The sequence below is a fragment of the Myxine glutinosa genome, chromosome 8 (genome assembly GCF_964187855.1).
Source record: "Myxine glutinosa chromosome 8, kmMyxGlut1.1, whole genome shotgun sequence".
Classification (NCBI taxonomy): domain Eukaryota; kingdom Metazoa; phylum Chordata; class Myxini; order Myxiniformes; family Myxinidae; genus Myxine; species Myxine glutinosa.
Genome location: NC_136268.1, coordinates 82,030,587 through 82,043,650, shown reverse-complemented (window position 1 = coordinate 82,043,650; position 13,064 = coordinate 82,030,587). Strand labels below are relative to the sequence as shown.

The 13,064-nt window shown below is 48.4% G+C and overlaps 1 protein-coding gene across 2 annotated transcripts in view; it reads right to left on the bottom strand.

Annotated features, from left to right (window-relative positions):
- The window catches only part of VCPIP1 (valosin containing protein interacting protein 1), a 60,141-nt gene that overhangs the window by 9,792 nt on the left and 37,285 nt on the right, over positions 1-13,064 (bottom strand). For both annotated transcript variants that reach the window (XM_068124722.2, XM_068124723.2), the window contains exon 4: positions 12,813-13,056. In XM_068124722.2, coding sequence (XP_067980823.1) covers positions 12,813-13,056 — 244 coding nt within the window. The remainder of the gene's footprint in view (positions 1-12,812; positions 13,057-13,064) is intronic.

Sequence of the window (13,064 nt, the reverse complement as noted above, 5' to 3'; positions counted from 1 at the left end):
AACTGTTTAAAAAAAAAATACAAAATGAAAAAGATTTTATGCATCATGAGTTTATGCATGATGATTCCGGTGTGTACCCTGGTTAGAATAGGTACACCGTATCCCTGCGTGTCGTAAGAGGCGACAAAGAGAGTTGGCGTCAGGAAGGGCATCCGGCCATAAAAAAACATTGCCTCAAAAAAGTGAACCATGACAATCACAACTACATATGGGCAGGGTACAGCCCGAAGTGGAGATCGGTTTCTGAGGTTTGGGACATGGAATGTAGGGACAATGACAGGGAGATCAGGAGAAGTGGTGGAAGTATTGGTCAGAAGATGAGTGGACATATTGTTACGGTTTTTAGAACCTTCACTAGTAAATTTTAGTAAATGCATCCCTTATAAATGTCTGCCTTATAGAACCCTGCTGTAAATATCCCCATCAATTGGTTTGTTAAAGATCGCACCGAGTTAGTCCATGAACAACACGTAGCGAACCATAGGACCTCTTCGTAGTTATTTCATTATTATGTGTTTCAGTTAAGGATCTGTTCCCAGTAGTTGAATCTGCGTTGCATTAATGAAACTAGGGCATGCCCGCTCTACCCCGCCCGTACGCCCGTACGCCCGTAAACAAAAAAAACAACGCTCTTCGCTTCCGCCCTTCGCTCTGGGAGAAATAATGCGCATAAGAAATCGAGAAATTATTATTTTCTCCGGAAGAAATCGAATTACGAACCGTAATGGCGCACGCGCTCGGCTCGGCTCGCAACAACGCGTTCTGTGATTGGCTGCCGGAAGTGAAGTCTTCACTGTCCGGAAGGTCGCAAATCGCAGTTACGATGAATCGAAATTAGTTTTAATTAGTTTTAAAACATAGTTTAACGCCAACATAGTTTGCCAACGTGAAATAAATGAATACGCTCTCAAATGTGCCGTCCGAGGCAGAGTCTGTTCGCCACGTTCGGCACACGTGATAGCTCGCTGCTCTCTGATTGGTTGAATCGTTTTTTGGACATAGCTCGGTAACTACTTGTCCGATTAATTTCAAACCTTGAAAAGGCACATCCTCGGGTCCCCAGCAATATACCTGGCAAGTTGCAAGTATATCGGACCCGTGGTTGTCGAGAAACAGCGGTCACAGACAAACAAACACACACACAGACATACACACACACACACACACACAGAGATTACTGGAATTATAGATAGATAAGAGTAGGCTCCAAAGTCCCCTTCAAAAGCGGTGCGAGTGGTTTTCTATCTCCCCACAAGACGCCATTGCCCATGAGTTTCATCTCGGAGAAGAAGGGGGCGAAGCCGCCAGATCACGGGCGTGGCACGCTGATGCACCACCCGAGGCGGAGTCAGCGAGCCCCTACCGACCAACCAGGGCTGGCGAGGTACCATCGCGGGCGTGGCTCCATGAAGTGCGCATTGATTTGCAACACGCGTAATATAAGCGTGGGCGCGAAGCCTTTTTACGAAGAAGGCACGGAGAGTCGGTGAGAAGGCACGAGAGAGAGACGTGATCCGGCAGATGAGGGAGGTACCAGGGGAGAATACCGCTGGATCGTGAGGCAGAAGAGTGGGTCCGTGACGGCGACCACAATACAATAGTCAATTGACATTGTCCGACCGTGTGTGTGAAAACGAATACGTGGAGCTGCCGCTGGCTGTTAGCCTCTAGCCCGTAGCATGGACTGGAGCCACCTTCGACGCTGCGCACCGGCCCGGACCGTCCTACCCTCTCACCTGCACGGACCCTTCTCCTTCTTCCAGTGATTCCTGCCTGCTATTCCCTTGTCGTGTAAGTCTGTTTGTCTGTCCTGTTTGTTGTCTGGGGTATAATATAAGATTGTTTTAAGGTTTGCCCTGTGTTCTTCTGTAAATTACTTTTGTTTCTTCTTTGGTTTCTTTGGTTTTGTACATAATTAATAAATTACACCTGTTCCTTCTTATTCTTTGGGTTTTCCTCTCATCCGGTCGCTTTAGTGTTTTCCCTGATTGAATACTTGTGGCACGACTTGGCCAACGCTCGGAGTCGGGTTTAGTCAATTGCTAACGGCTCAAACCGCGGATTGCTAAACCGCTCGGCAAACGCCATCTTGTCCGTGGTTCGAGCGGTACTTGTCTCCCTGTTTTGCGGAGGGATTGGTAAAGGTATTCCGGAGAACACCTTGCCCAATAACCCTGATCAATTCCACCCCGCAAAAGAGCGTTACAAGTACCAGGACCAGAGACGGCCAGCTTAACAGGCCAAGGGGATTAACCCCCCATTGCTAAGGGGAGTGCCGTCTCTCAGATCCGTAACAATTGGTGTCGAGGAGTTGGGATTTGAGGCCCGAACCAAATTTTTTAAAACAACTAAAAATTTGGTCAAAATTTGGAGCGGCCGAAATTTTTATTAATATCCCAAATTAAAGTCGTGCCATGGATGGTCAAGGCGATCGGATGCCGGTAGGGGAGGTAGAAGAGGGGTTAGAGGCAACCCAGGACCCCAGGGAGGAGGAGAGCAATGAGGATGCGGTAGAGGGGGTTGCAGGCGCACAAGATGGCGGCGCCTCGCACGAGGTCGCAGGGGCACAAGATGGCGGCGCTGCGCAAGTGGCCGCGGTAGCCGCGCCCGCTGCGCCAATGGGGGTGGGCGACATGCAAGCCCTTATGGTGCAATTTATGGCACAAGTACGGGTGTCCATCAACCTGCATGGGGACGAATCCAGGAGGGAAATGAATGAAATGAGGGAGCAATTGGGAAACCAGATACAAAAATGTGGGGAGGGCATACAAAAATGTGGGGAGAGCATGGATCGCATGTTGAGCAGGAAAGGCACACGGGTATGCGACGAGGTAACATGAGTCGAGGAGCGCGGGTGGAGCAGGGCGCGGTTAAAATGACGGGCATAGAAATCGCGACCCGGGGTATGTGGAAGCCGGCGACCGCTGAGGTAGAAGAGGAAATTTTAATAAAGCCAGCGGTCGTCGAGGTGAATAAAGAAAAAGAAATAGTGGAAATTGGGATTGGAGAGACTGACTTGGTAGAACAACAGCGGGAGGAAAAGATGGAAAATGTGCTAGGTCCGTGCTCACATCACGATGCTGTGCTTAATAATCCTTATAAAGATTTGCAGGTGGTGTTGGAGCAAAGGAGAAGAAGCGCCCAGGTGAGTCATGCTGTATATTGTGCGGGGTGATTTTGTAGGAGAATGTTTGGCACGAGAGCGTCTCTCGCGCGCTTGGGATCGAGAAAGCACCCGGGCGTTCGTGGAGGGTCCCTTGTGAGTGGTGTGAGTGGAAATGCCGCGCTTGTGAGAAAAGAGTGTGCGTCGGAGAGTGAGTGTGTGACAGAGTATGGGAGTGATACCGGGTGCAGAAGCGAATGCACGTCGGAGGGAATGTGCGAAACCGAGTGTACGGAGTGCGACACGGAGAGTGAGCTGGTGGTGGCGCGGGTGCAGGAGAGCACATGATGGTGAGTGGTACAGAGTACGTACTGGGAGAGTGTGCGCAAGAGTTGGCGCGAGAGTGTGCGGTGATGATTGGGTGTGCAGAAGAGTGCACACCCGTGGTGAGTGTTACGGAGGACGTAACGGGGGAAGAAAGGTGTGGAACGAAGTGTGTGAACGACGAGTGTGCGCAAGAAGGGGCGCAAGAGGAGTGGTGTGTAACAGGGTGGGCGAATGGTGGCATGGATGCACAAGAATGTGCGCGAGAGTGTGTGGTGATCGTTATGAGTAGACCGGAGTATGGAGCGAAAGAGAACGCACGAGCGAGTACAGTGGTAGAATGCATGGGATGTACGAGAGGCGCTGAGACACCTGGATGTGTGAGTGTAAAAGGGGTCGCGTATGTGTGTGATCATGCGAGTAAAGCATCCACGTTGACCGGGTTAGCGTTTAGACCGACGTTTAACCGACGCGAGCTCTCGGTCCGTGCCGGGCTGTGTGCATTGCGGGAGCCGGCGGGGATCGGTGCCGCGTGGCTCCTGTTCGGAGCGTCGTGCACACACGGTCGAGTCCGGGCTTTGCCGGGCATGGCGACCGGCCCGGTTCGAGGGAAGGTAGGAGGGATCGGAACGGCGCCCCCTTGTGGTGGCGGCATCCCACCCGGGCAGGGTTGGCCCACCGCGCATGGGAGCGAAAGGCCCCGCGCCGGGATGGTGCTTTAAACCTTGGCCCAACCAAACCTCCTCCCCTGAACCGAATGCCGGACGGACCCAACCTGCAGGCGACCAAACCACCCGTATGCATTGCTCGGCTTTGCAAAGCCGAGCTTTGAAAATGTCATGACGTACCGAGAGGCTCAAGTTTAATGGACTGTGAGGATGATAGTGTTTTGATTTGAAATTGGGAATAGTGAATAGGATTGGCAGTAATGATTGGCAAATTTGATGGGTAAAAATGATTGGCAGTAATGATTGGCAAATTTGATTGGCAAAAATTGGATGGGCAAAATTGATAGGGGGGGATGCCTGATGTCGAGGGATGGTAAATCCACCATCCCTCCCATCCATCGCGGGCACATGAGCTATAGATTATGGGGTTATGGCGGTGAAAACCAAGCCAGGGAGGGTTTGGATAATTGATAGGAATTTAGAGAAAGATGACAATAGGTAACTGTAGAGTTAAGTAGCGACATTGTACCTGTAGGGGGGACGTAGCAGATTAGTGGATGTTAATGACGTGGGATGTGCAATAGTATAATGGAAGACGGGAAGCACTAAGTTAGAGGAAAAACCAGGTAGATCAGATGATGCAGTGTGTTTGTGGTGTGGTTTATTGAATGAGGCATTGCGTATGGAAGTTCTTGCTGGTGAGCATATTGAAATGAGGAATTGAGAGGCAATGCTCGAGAATGATGCAGTGTGTGTGAAGGAGGTGATTGAGCAGCATTTGGTGAAAAGTGCGATTGTGAGTTGTATTGAGTGAATGCGCCTGGAGGAAAGATGGGTGCAAGAGCCACCTGGTGTGTGTGGGCACAGGTGTGCAGGTGAAGCACAGGTGTATGGGGAATGGTTGAATGGAATAGATGGAATGGAGTATGGAATGGATGGTGTGGAGTGAGTAGTGTGGAATATGTGGAGTGGAGTGGTTGGTGCGAAAGGAGTGGATGGGGAAGATGGACCCCCTTCACGAGTACCCGGGGAGGGTAGTTTAAGAGTAGGTAGAGGGTATAGGTAAATTGTGGTGGATATTGGCATCTGTGGTGCGTGTGGTAGAATGGTGTTTGGATGGGTGCATTAGTGGAGTGAAATGGCTGGGCGTGTGGCCTGTCAGTGTGTGTATGGTTAAATGGGCACTCCGCCACTGTTAGGATGTCGGCCAGGTGAGGCCGCAGCTGGGCTCTGGGAGCCAGTAGAGTCGTTCAGTGGGGCCCGAGGATCCGGAGAACGGACCCGGGTAGCCCAGTGCCAGAGAGGGCACCGAGTGGGGAGAGCGCCAGAGGGCCTTCCCCAGGTAGATAGGCTAGGGCAAGGAGCAGGTAAGCTCGGAGGCGACTACAGTGGCGGAGGTGTGCAGGTGAGTAGACCTGCTGGTGAGCCACACGACCCAGCCCGGAAAATGTGTGAAGGCACAGGGAGGTGAATCGGGGGAGTGAGACCCCAAATTGGTGAGCACCACAGTTTGGTCAATGGGAGTTCGGTTCTAAGAACCACATAGTGTGAGATGGCCAATGGTTTGGCAGGGAAAGACCCCGGGTAGTGTAAAGAACGTTAAAGTCATTTAGAGGATAGTTAGGATGGAAATCCCTTCGCACCATCTGCAGCCACTCACCTGAGGTGATGACATGACTCCACACCATGGTTGTTTTGTGATTTTTGCAAATGTTTTGGAATGGTGAGACGCATCATGACGTGGTGGTGACATTGTGCTTGTTGTTCCATCTCTTCCTCCTTATGACGGATTGATGATGAATTGGTTGATGGCAAATTTTGTTAGAAATTGGGATTGTTAACCAATTTGGTATTAGGGGAGATATGGGGAAGACAGGACAATAGAGACGGAATTTGTAAATGTGTAGAGTTTTGTGTAAATACGGGGTAAGGGCAAGGGTAGAGTAGGTGACGGGGGGGGGGGGGGGGGGGGGGCGACGTACGATAGGGACGAGCTTTCTCCGCTCGCTCCCATGCGCACCTCACCTCTGCATTACCTTGTTTTGATGTGTACCATTGTGACCTTGCTCCGATGCTTGGGCGCCACATTGGCAAGAAAGAATAATTATAATGTTTTTAAAATTCTCTTTCACCTAATTTCATGTATTTTCACTCTTTCTCTGTCTTCAGTTTCTCTTTCCTTTCATCATATTTCGCTTTCCATTTTATTTATTTATTTCTCTTTTTTAAATTTTCCTGATTTTTTTTTTTCCCTCGAAAATCTGATTTTTATTTATTTATTTTTTAAATCAAAAATCGGGGGTGCGGTTGATACACGGGTGCGGTTGATACACCAGAAAATACGGTATGGTGTATCGGTGCAGTGCAGTGCATGCTCTTCCTCTTTTTCAGATCTTTTATTTTTGTCTCCCAAAATGACAGGTCCTGGGTTGCACTGTAAATACAAATTAGTGTCTTGTAAATAATGCTCCCCACCGGCTTTATGTATAGTTTGAGAACCATTCCGCAATTCGGTTATCCTGTGGGTGTGAGTCTGTTAGGTAGGATGCAACGTAGCAGGCAGGACATACGTAGTTTTTTAAAAACTGGCGCACTCAAGGGTAAGGTTAATAGTAGAGGGCTACGAGACCTGAGTGTCACATGAAGTAAAGTTAGTTCGGGTCGAGCCGACCCTAGAGGAAAAACGGGTGCTGTGTTACGGTTTTTAGAACCTTCACCAGTAAATTTTAGTAAATGCATCCCTTATAAATGTTCCCCTGTAAATATCCCCATCAATTGGTTTGTTAAAGATCGCACCCAAGTTAGTCCATGAACAACACGGAGCGAACCATAGGACCTCTTCATAGTTATTTCATTCTTATGTGTTTCAGTTAAGGATCTGTTCCCAGTAGTTGAATCTGCGTTGCATTAATGAAATAAGAGTAGGCTCCAAAGTCCTCTTCAAAAGCGGTGCGAGTGGTTTTCTATCTCCCCACAAGACGCCATTGTCCATGTGTTTCATCTCGGAAAAGAAGGGGGCGGAGCCGCCAGATCACGGGCGTGGCACGCCGACGAACCACCCGAGGCCGAGTCAGCGAGCCCCTACCGACCAACCAGGGCTGGCGAGGTACCATCGCGGGCGTGGCTCCATGAAGCGCGCATTGATTTGCAACACGCGTAATATAAGCGTGGGCGCGAAGCCTTTTTACGAAGAAGGCACGGAGAGTCGGTGAGAAGGCACGAGAGAGAGAGACGTGATCCAGCAGATGAGGGAAGTACCAGGGGAGAATACCGCTGGATCGTGAGGCAGAAGAGTGGGTCCGTGACGGCGACCACAATACAATAGTCAATTGACATTGTCCGACCGTGTGTGAAAACGAATACGTGGAGCTGCCACTGGCTGTTCGCCTCGAGCCCGTAGCGTGGACTGGAGCCACCTTCGACGCTGCGCACCGGCCCGGACCGTCCTACCCTCTCACCTGCACGGACCCTTCTCCTTCTTCCAGTGATTCCTGCCTGCTATTCCCTTGTCGTGTAAGTCTGTTTGTCTGTCCTGTTTGTTGTCTGGGGTATAATATAAGATTGTTTTAAGGTTTGCCCTGTCTCTTCTTCTTCTTCTGTAAATTACTTTCGTTTCTTCTTTGATTTATTTGGTTTTGTACATAATTAATAAATTACACCTGTTCCTTATTATTCTTTGGGTTTTCCTCTCATCCGGTCGCTTTAGTGTTTTCCCTGATTGAATACCTGTGGCACGACTTGGCCAACGCTCGGAGTCGGGTTTAGTCAATTGCTAACGACTCGAACCGCGGCTTGCTAAACCGCTCGACAAACGCCATCTTGTCCGTGGTTCGAGCGGTACTTGTCTCCCTGTTTTGCGGAGGGATTGGTAAAGGTATTCCGGAGAACACGTTGACCAATAACCCTGATCAATTCCACCCCGCAAAAGAGCGTTACAAGTACCAGGACCAGAGACGGCCAGCTTAACAGGCCAAGGGGATTAACCCCCCCCCCCCCCCTTGCTAAGGGGAGTGCCGTCTCTGAGATCCGTAACAATATGTTGTGTGCAAGAGACGAGATGGAAGGGACGTGGTGTGAGAATGGTGAAGGGTAGGCAGGGACAAAAATACAAGTTTGTGTGGCAAGGGTGCCCGGAGGACGTGAATGGTGTTGGTGTCCTGTTTTCTGAGGAGTTTGTAGACAGTGTGGTGAGTGTGACTAGAGTGAGTGATAGGTTGATGATGGTGAAAGTGATGATTGGAAAGCTCTTGGTGAACGTCATCTCGGGATATGCTCCGCAGGTTGGTCGAAGCGATGAAGAGAAGGACAACTTCTGGTGTGCGATAGAGAAGCTGATGGAAAACGTGAAAGATGAGGAAGTTGTTGTGGTAGGAGGAGACCTAAATGGACATGTGGGAAGGAGTATAGACGGTTTTGAGGGAGTTCACGGGGGTTACGGATATGGTGTGAGAAATGGATAAGGTGAAAGGATTTTGGAGTTTGCTGATGGAGCTGATTTGTTGATTTGTAACACTGAGTTCCAGAAAGGGGATAATAAGCTTGTTACATACACGTCAGGTGGGTCGACAACAACCGTTGACTACCTGATGGTGCGTAGGCGAGCTAGGGGGCACCTCCGGGACACAAAGGTGATCCCGGGGGAGGAGGCTGTTTCACAGCACCACTTGGTTGTCTGCAACATAAGGGTGAAAGGTGCGAGGAGAGCTCGGCGGGTGAAGTACCAACCGAGAATGAAGGTGTGGAGGTTCAAAGAGGTGACAGTAAAGGAGGCATTAAAAGAGAAGCTGAGTAGGGTAGAGGATGATGTGGTTGAGCTTGAACGTGGTTGGATGTCAATGAAAGCTAGTCTGTTGGGAGCCGTTGGTGAGGTATGTGGATGGACAAAAGGACCACCGAGGCACTCGGAAACATGGTGGTGGGATGTTGAAGTTGGAAAGAGGATTGACGAGAAGAGGAAGAAGTTCAAGGAGTGGCAGAAGGCGTAGGGTACGGGAGCAGAAAAAGCAGAGCATGAAAGTTATAAGGCGGCCAAGAAGGCTGCAAAGGAAGAGGTAGCAAAGGCGCAGGAGGCATGTAGGAAAATGTTCTGAGAACGCTTGGATTCGGAAGAGGGTCAGAGAGCGGTATTCAGGATTGCAAAGCAGATAGCGAAAGAGGTGTGATGTGATGGGGGTGAGTTGCTTGAAGGATGAAGTGGGACAAATCGTTGTGGACCCAGATGGAATTAAAGGAAGATGGAGAAGATATATGGAAATGCTGTTGAATACAGAGAATGAATGGGATGGCAACATTGAGAGTAACCCAGTTTTAGGACCGGCAGAGAAGATAACTGAGAAGGAAGTTGAGGAAGCGATAAAAGCAATGAAGAGTAGAAAAGCGGGAGGGCCGACGGGAGTTGTGGGAGATATGTTGAAGGCAGCAGGAAGTTGGGGTGTGAAGAGAATGACAGAGATCTGTAATCTGGTGGTGAAAGAAGGCCGCATTCCAGCGGATTGGGAACTGAGTACCCTCATCCCTCTATACAAGGGGAAAGGTGACCCTCTGGAGTGTGGCTCGTACCGAGCGATAAAGTTATTGGAGCATGGAATGAAGGTATTGGAAAGGGTGTTGGAGAGAAGGATAAGGAAGAAGGTGAAGATCGACGAAATGCAGTTTGGATTTATGCCAGGAAGAGGAACGACAGATGCGCTCTTTATTGTGAGGCAGTTGCAGGAGAAGTACATGGAGAAGAGGAAGAAGTTGTTTCTTGGGTTTGTTGATCTGGAGAAAGCATTCGATAGGGTTCCACGCGAAGTATTGACATGGGCATTGAGGAAGTTAGACGTGGAGGAATGGTTGATCAGAGTAGTGATGGCAATGTACAAAAGAGCGCGCACAGCTGTAAGGACGAAGGACGGGAACAGTGGTGAGTTTGAGGTGAAGGAGGGAGTGCATCAGGGGTCGGTACTAAGTCCACTACTATTTGTAGCTGTGATGGAGGTGCTGGCTCAGAACGTAAAGGAGGATTTACCTTGGGAGTTGTTGTATGCAGATGATCTGGTGTTGATTGCGGAAAGTATGGATGGACTGAAGGAAAAGATGAACAAGTGGAAGGAATGTATGGAGACAAAAGGTCTGAAGGTGAATATAGGAAAGACGAAGGTGATGGCAAGTGGTAAAGCATGTGGTGAGGTGGAAAGAACTGGGAAGTGGCCATGTGCTGTGTGCAGGAAAGGTGTCGGAGATAACTCCATTCAATGTACAATGTGCGCTGAGTGGGTTCATCAAAAATGTAGTGGTCTGAGAAGGTCATTAACCAGTGTGGCAGCTACATTCAAATGTAAGGTGTGCACAGAGGGTGCTGCAGATGGAGGAAATGTTGAGTTGGATCTTGGAGACGGCATGAAGCTGGAAGGTGTGAAAAGATTTTGCTACCTCGGAGACATGCTGAATGGAGAAGGTGGATCAGACACGGCAACGGTTGCTCGAGTGAGATGTGCATGGAAGAAGTTTCGGGAACTGAGTGGCGTGCTGATGAGGAGGGGAGTGTCGTTGAAGCTGAAGGGAAAGGTGTATGCTGCATGTGTGAGAAGTGTTATGATTTATGGGAGCGAGACATGGGTCATGAATGTAGAGCAGCAACGGAGGCTGGAAAGGGTGGAAATGCGAATGGTTCGGTGGATGTGCGGAGTATCGTTGAGAGAGAGGAAGACAAATGATGAATTGTGAAAGATGATGGGAATAGAGCCTGTGATTGATGCTGTGAAGAGGAACAGGTTGAGATGGTTTGGTCATGTGTTGAGGAAGGATGAAAGTGACTGGTTGAGAATAGTGATGGAAATGAATGTAGAAGGAAGTGGAGGACGGGGAAGGACGGGGAAGACCGAGAAAGACTTGGCTAAAGATGGTGGAAGAAGAAATGCGGGCAAGGGGGTCAACAAGGAGAGATGCAGAAAATAGGGCAAAATGGAGAAGATTGTCCTGGGCACCGCAAGGCTAACCCCCGCTCTCGCAGGGGAAATGGCCCTAAAACGCATGTTGTATTGATGATTTTATGCAGCCTTGACCTTTGATCTTTTGATCTAAAAAAACAAAATCAGCTTCTAGCTTTTGATTGGTGAACCAATTGAGTGACCCAATATGCAAATTCTTAAAATTTCAGGTCAATTGGACCAAAATTGATGATTTTATGTGATGCTGACCTTTGACCAAATTATTCATTTGCCTTCTCCATATTATCATAATAAAGCTTTGTTGAAAATTTGATGACAAAACTCAAATGGTAAATTTTAATTTCAGGTCAATTGGATGAAAGTTGATGATTTTATGTGACGCTGACCTTTATTTAACCTTTTGACAAAATTATTAATGTACCTTTTCCGTTTTATCATAATAAAGCTTTGTGACAATTTTATGACAATAGCTCAAATGGTAAAAAGTTACGGCCCGGACAGACACAGACAGACACACAGAAGTGATTACAAAACGCCGTCTCCTGCTTATGCAGGGGAAGGGCTAATGACTTGGGTGCATTCAGGAAGGTATCTTGCTCAAATTGATGATCACAAAATATAATTCTGTTTACCATTTCCCTCTGAACAGATGTTTACCATTTCACTCCTGATGCAAGGATCCCAGATTCAAATGACACAACCATACGTATTTGCTCACGGTTTTTTTTTTTTTTTTTTTGTTGTATACAAGATCGAGGCTCGTGAAAGAGCGAACATTAATCACACAGAAAGACAAACAGACACATAAAACAAATAACATCGGGAGCGGTAGACAAGATGGGGAGAGAGGGGGAAGGACACAAACACAACATTTGAGAGCAGGGACCGAGAGACATGGAGACATCGAGAGAACTGTGGGAGGGAGAGGGCTTTGGGGGGGAGGCATGGGAAGGGGAGGGGGGGTGGGAGAGGTATAAAACATATGGACACTGACTGCCAGGACTTCCAGGAAAGAAGTTGGAATTTCAAACAAGGTGGATCTGGGGTGAATTAGTGGGGGTAGAAAAGATCAAGGTTTTGGATGGGGGAAGATCTAATATCCCTGTAAAATGAAGAAGGTCTCCTAATATCCCTGTAAAATCTGCAGACCTCCTTATTTCAGTTCACTGCAGGACAAAGACCTTCAACTTGTGTTGAGAGGAGTTTGGCATACTCGCTATGGGTGGCTTGGTGAAAGCGAGAAGCCACAGGAGCTGTCCTTGTAATTCATGCCAAAGTGCACTGATGTCCATTATATTTCATGTTAAACAACAAGTTCCTCCATGAACCTTACAGCAATGTAAGGATTGTAAATGAAATACATAAGTAAAACTCTACGTACACACAAATAACAACACCAACAAATTGCTGAACCAATTTGTAGTTTTGGATTCCAGTAATCCACTGCATACGTGTAGCAAAAGAGGTTTTCTTGAAGAGAAATAAGTTGCACGAAAGGAAGTTGCACAGTTGCACACGAAAGTTGCACAGGAGCATGCAGGCACAGCAACAAAATAAGGTGCATGCACCAGTAAATGGGACACAGGTAAAACAAGTATAGTAACTCATACAGGTAGTGTCTTGCATCCCTGTAGTTCTGTCCTTACACAACACACTTTGGGATGGATTCGAAAACTTTGCACAAATATAAGGTACTCCAGCACAATATTAAAAAGCAATTCGTTCTGTAGAATTCCCTCTTAAATTGTTCAATTAAATTCCCTCAATTAAATTGTAGACGTTTACCAGGCAAGAAGGTGGCAGAATAATCTGCGGAACTCTGCATGCCCTGCCACGAGTCCAGCAGGAATATCGGACGATGGAGCACATTGGCCAGGCCAAAGATGTGGATGTTGCGAAGGCCTAATGGCGATCCTTCGGGTGGCACGAAGGCAGGATCGCACTCGCTCACGATGTCTTTCCACTCAGATGCGTCTACGAAGTCCCGGAACAACACCGCGTATCGCTGCAGATTGGTTTTGAAGTGCACCTTTGGGC